Source organism: Morus notabilis, unplaced genomic scaffold (genome assembly GCF_000414095.1).
Source record: "Morus notabilis unplaced genomic scaffold, ASM41409v2 Scaffold7099, whole genome shotgun sequence".
NCBI lineage: Eukaryota > Viridiplantae > Streptophyta > Magnoliopsida > Rosales > Moraceae > Morus > Morus notabilis.
In genome coordinates, this window is record NW_010360337.1 from 1 (window position 1) to 5,859 (window position 5,859).

The 5,859-nt window shown below is 36.8% G+C and overlaps 1 protein-coding gene across 1 annotated transcript; it reads left to right on the forward strand.

Annotated features, from left to right (window-relative positions):
- Positions 1-341: 341 nt before the first annotated feature.
- On the forward strand, positions 342-4,373 carry LOC21384151 (RNA pseudouridine synthase 3, mitochondrial). Its single transcript, XM_024164441.1, has 9 exons — positions 342-709; positions 1,926-1,997; positions 2,106-2,264; positions 2,360-2,407; positions 2,484-2,564; positions 2,700-2,813; positions 2,917-3,018; positions 3,102-3,260; positions 3,825-4,373. Exons 1-9 carry the CDS (start codon positions 440-442, stop codon positions 4,197-4,199), a joined length of 1,380 nt encoding a protein of 459 aa, XP_024020209.1. The 5' UTR covers positions 342-439; the 3' UTR covers positions 4,200-4,373.
- The last annotated feature ends 1,486 nt before the right edge of the window (positions 4,374-5,859 follow it).

Below are 5,859 nucleotides of genomic sequence, written 5' to 3' on the forward strand. Positions count from 1 at the left end.
ATGATAGAAACAAAAAAAATTTACATAATAATTATTATAATACTTATGTAATAAAAAAATTACGTAATAATTTTTTAATAAAATATATATTTTTTCGATTTGTTAAATATTCTAAAAGATTTTATTATTTCACTTTAAATTTAAAAGCCCACTGAGATATCGCGGCCTCTTGTCTATCTTAATGGGCTGCAGAAAACGGCGCTATAGGCCCAAATTTAGCCCGATGGGCTGAATCTTTCTTCATCAAAGCCCCAGGGCCCAGCCCGTTCCTCTCTCAGTCTCGCCGTTAAGTCTCAACGGCTCCAGTCCATTTCGTCCGCCATTATAGAGCTCAAGCAGTAAGGCCTCGTTTGGTCGTCTCAGAAAAAAGTGGTTCTGATTCTAAGCAGAGAAGAGAATAGCTCAATAGCTTAGTATCTTGAGCTTACATGTGGAAGAAATGTGGAGAATTTTAATCCGACAGTACTCCAGAATCCGACCGCCGGCAGCGGCTGAGGCCGGGCCGGTGATCAGAGTGTCGAACAACGTAGCCCAATTGGGAGGCCCGAAGGAGGGCCCAAAGCCCAGACAGCTGCTTTCTTTGCCTCCGTTCCCGGGACTCCCTTTGCCGGGAAAAAACTCGGAACGTGTAACCGCCATTAGTTGGGTGAAGTATTACTTTGAAGAGGTCCACGATAATGTCATCCAGTCTCACTTCAACAAGTCTCTTGTGAGTATTTCTTGATTTCACTTTGTAATTTCTCAAGAAAGTTTTTTTTTTGGTGAAAATAAGTTAGTGTTAGTGTTTTGATGGGCTGTGTTTTCCCAGTTCAAGTTTTAGGATAGGTGTTGTGAATTTGATGCATATTATAGAAAAGTTGCAACTAATATGAGAGAATGAGACGCAATCAAATCCTTTAAATTCTTTAGAGCCCGTTTGGTTGGAGAATTATTCTCTGATTCGAATCATATCATAGTTTGTTACAGTATTTTTTTTCACAAAAAACACACGTAAATTGAAAATAATTTTAATCTCATGGTTTTAATCCATGAACCAAACGAACTCTTAAACATGTCTTAGACTCGAGAATCCACCTCAAACACTAGTCATTTAGGGTCCGTTTAATTTGCTGATTCGAGTTTTTAATTCTAGTTGAGAAGAATTTCTTACTGTAGCAAAAAAATGTGCGTTTGGTTGGTGAATTCGTGTCTTGATTCAAATCATGGTTTATGGTTCGCTACAGTATTTTCTCACACAAAAAATACACGTAAATCGAGAATGATTCTGAATGATTCTGAATTTTGAATCCGTTTAATTTGCTAATTCGAGTTTTTAATTATAGTTGAGAAGAGTTTCTTACTGTAGTAAAAAAGTTAGATGTGACGGTTTTTACGAGTTTTTTTACTGTAGCAAAACTCAAATTCTAAACTCGAATCGGTAAATGAATGGGGCCTTAAGTCTTTACTTCGAGAAGTCGTTTGCGAATCTAATGCGGGTCGCCTCCCAAGTTCAAGTTTGCTCCTGCATCATTAATGAGAGACAGACTTGAAGAATTTGGAAGAGGAAGACTATTGCTAGTAGAGGGAAATTTTAATTGTCTGTAAATGTGACCAACAAGCCTATTATAGATGGGCAATCCTGATTCAACTAAAAAAAAAAGAGAAACTAACTAGACTCTACACTATGAATTATAAAATATAGTTGTGTGCGGCGTGCATAGTTTGGCAATAAAATCACACCCTTCAGGTTTAGGGTCTGAATTCCAAAAAAGAAAAAAAAAATACTTTGAAATATGAAGGTAAATTTAAATGATTTCAAAATCTCTAATGATCATGATGAACACACATATCCATCCCATTGCCCATATTACATTAAAGTGTGGAGTACGTACTTTCATAGTCCTTTTTTTATTTCAATTTTTTTTTTTTTTTTCATTTTGTTTTAGGTTCAAATGGAGTGCTCAAACTTTGGTGACCCCTTGGCTGAAAGGGACAGGAAAATGAAACCCATGAGAAAGGTACTGATTGATGTTAGCAAATTGTGTCAACTTTGGTTTAAAGTGTTTGGTGTGTTTCATTTCCATTTGGGTTTGATTGATACACAATAATACAGATATGAACTACAGATAAAGCCCAATGAGGTCATGGTGGAAGGGACCAGAATATATGTACCTGTTTCAGTGGCGGAGAGCAGGATTTCCAAGAGATTTGATGTCATACCAAGTGGGACACTACACCCAAATGCTGATGAAATAGCCTACTTGCAAAGGCTTGTGCACTACAAGGCATGTCTTCTTGGTTAACTGCTTTTTGGTCATTTTTATAAAAGTTGTGGCATATATTTAAGTTGGTGGTTTATTTTTATTTTGAGGAATTTCAGGACTCTGCTATACTTGTTTTGAACAAGCCTCCAAGATTGCCTGTCAAGGTTAGAAACTAAGAAACTATCTTTTTTGCAGCAGTTGAGTGGTGGAATATTGTTTGAACTTTGGATTTCTTATTAGGGACATCTTCCGGTTCATAACAGTATGGATGCATTGGCTGCGGCAGCACTGAGTTATGACTACAGTGAAGGACCTAAGTTGGTCAGTGATTTTCTTTTTGGTTGATTTCTGTTAGATGATGTTGTAAAAAGATGTTTAGAACCAAAGTTATGCTCTTTTATCATATTTCCTTTTGAGCAATTCCAGTATTTTGCCTTTGACTTCTGGGATGCTTAGGTTCATCGTCTTGATAGAGATAGCAGTGGCCTCCTCTTAATGGGACGAACAAAAGAAAGCATAAGCCATCTTGAGTGGCTATTCAGCAACATTAAAGTAAAATCTACGTGTAAGGTATAAGGGCTTCATGCAATGGGCAGTGTAATTTCGAAAAGTGTGATATGAATTAGCCGATTGCTTTTAGTTTTAGGACTAATATGCTTATTGGTAATTCTAGGCCTGGAATGACGCATGTGAAGCAAAATATCAGAAATACTGGGCCCTGGTCATAGGCTCTCCTAAGGAAAAGGAAGGCATAATATGTGCTCCTCTTTCCAAGGTTCCTTACACCTCTCAACAATGCTCAGCTATTCTTCTTTGAACAAAAACGTGATTGTAGGTCTCTTTGGTTATTGATTGTAGGTGCTTCTTAATGATGGTAAGACAGAGAGGGTCATATTAGCACACCAAACAGGTTTTCAAGCTTCCCAAGAAGCGATAACTGAATATCGCGTGCTTGGTCCAATGATAAACGGATGCTCATGGCTTGAGCTACGTCCGTTAACTAGTCGGAAGCATCAGGTGAAATGACTAACTTGTCCTCTCTCTCACTCTCATATGGTCAAGTTGCAGTACACTTGCAATTTATATGGTCAAGAGGTGGTATTCTGCATCACACTTGCAATTTATGTGGTCAAGTTTTCTGAAAGACTTTCTTATTTGGAGTCTTAAGAGTTTTCTTTTCTTAGAATCCTAATTAATATGTGCACTATTCATTAATTATTACCCATTAGGCCACCCACAGTGATCCTTGGTCTTTTTCTAATTAACGGAATTTAACTGTTAAATGGAGTTTCTACATAAAGTTGTGAGTCTTATGACTAATATGCACGGAGGGAAATGAGAAACACTAGGAAAGCAAGCTAGGTAAGGAGTTCAGATTGTTTGGGTATTCGTATGGCTAGGAGAGTACGAATCGAATAGGAAAACCTAAATATTCTGAGAGACTAGTATGGAACTTTTTAAGACTGTCTGAGCGACTATCTACGTGAGCCTAGACAGATTTTTTATGATTTATTTACTTCTCACTTCTGAGTAACTGAATGCGAAGCAGTAGCTGATTTTGCCTTTTGTATCTTTTTAAAGCTCCGTGTCCATTGTGCTGAAGCTCTTGGCACGCCAATCGTGGGTGATTATAAATATGGGTGGCTTGTGCACAAAAGGTGGAAACAGATGCCTCAAGTGAACATAGAGCCAACAACTGGGAAGCCATACAAGCTGCGTAGGCCAGAAGGTCTGGATGTTCAGAAGGGAAGTGTCATGTCAAAGGTACCCTTGTTGCACTTACAGTGTAGAGAGCTTGTACTTCCCAACATTGCTAAATTCCTTAGGGTTTTCGATAGAAAGTCAGAGAACCAGGACCCTGCACTGGAATCAAAACCAGATCTCCTTAGATTTGTGGCACGAATGCCTTCCCATATGAAAATTAGTTGGAATCTTATGTCCTCTTATTTAGTCTAGGAATATGAGAATCCTTTGTAGTCGCATTCTCACATTTCTTATAGATGATGAATATTGAATAATCTATCTTTGGGAATTGAAACCGAATTGAGTTGAGCATTTTGTAGATTGTAACTATTACAATTTTGTATGTTCATACGCATAGAGGAAATGAAATTTCAGAATGCATAGTTACGGCGCTTTTGCAGAAATGTAGGAAATTCTCGATGCAATTTGTTTTGAACCGCTTATTTTGACTCTTGGCCCTTCATCACTTGGCTCGTGACGTTCCAACCACTGGCGAGGAGCACCTTAGTATTAACACACGGTAACTGGGAGTCCCATTAAGGTGTTCAATTTACCAAACCAAGGTTCAACTCGTGTGTAGTGATTGTAGACTCATCATGCAAGGATATTGAGTAGACAGTTGATATATTTGATCTTATTTTTCGTAGCATACATTTCCATCCGCTTCACAACTAGATTCAAATCCAGTTTTCTCATCATGCTGAGGTTGAGAGAGACGGGTATTCAAAAACTTTGGTCCGTGGTATTTCATATGAAACAGATCGTTCACATTTGAAAGAATATGCAAAGCTTCTTGTATGTAAATTTGACTTGATTTCTTGGTTACAACACACTTTAAATGGAAATGAGGAGATAAATTGAAAGGATTTCTCTGAACATTAAAACTGTCAAAGCATTATTAAACTAATTTACACAAAGACCTACTCCCAACTTCTCAGTTACCACAGAGCCAATATCCGGAGGAGCATTATGTCTCAGAGATGAACGAACAAGCAACTAATCTCTGTCTCCCTCCTGCTTTCTCAATAACATGCATAAAAGTGGCTGCTTCTGGAATCCAGATGTGTGGTTGTGATCGATTCTCAAAAGCTACGTTTGGTACAAATGTTAACTGGAATTTGTGCTTGCTCTGACTCATCCAACCAAAAAGATCATTTGGAGAGGAGGCCAAGTATGATTAAGAAAGAGATTGGATTCTACACCTGTTCTGTTGGTATTGTTTGAGAACTAAGAAGCCTTTCTGCCTCGTCATTCGCTTCGGCTTGTAGTTTCCATCTCTGTGAACGTGAAAACGAATGACTCAGAATCAGAAAAAATAATTACAAGACGTTCCAACAAACCTAGAAGAATACCTGGAGGGGTTAATATATAAATATAAATATATATATATATATATATATGTATAGACACATATAGGTATTATTATTTTAGCGGTAAGATATTGATACAACGGTTATAATAAATTGAATAGTTGATTAAAAAAAATTATGATAATTAATGAGATTGAATTCTTATCATGTTATATCATTAAATTTTTATATTTGATAATAACTACTGATAGAAATGTAACCATTAAAAACTCATGTGTATATATATATATATATGACCTTCTCCGGTACGTTAACATATTGGTAGACTAAGTTTTCTATTCGTTAGATTTGCATAAAATTACGTAAAAGTCAAAAAGTACACAAATATAACGGTTAGAAAAATATAATCTACTGGTACACCAGACGTATCAAAAAATTTCCTTTTATATATATATATAACCTTTCTAAATATAACCTACTGGTACACTAGACTATCAAAAAATCCCCCCTACTGGTACACCAGACTATCAAAAATATAACCTACTGGTACACCAGACTATCAA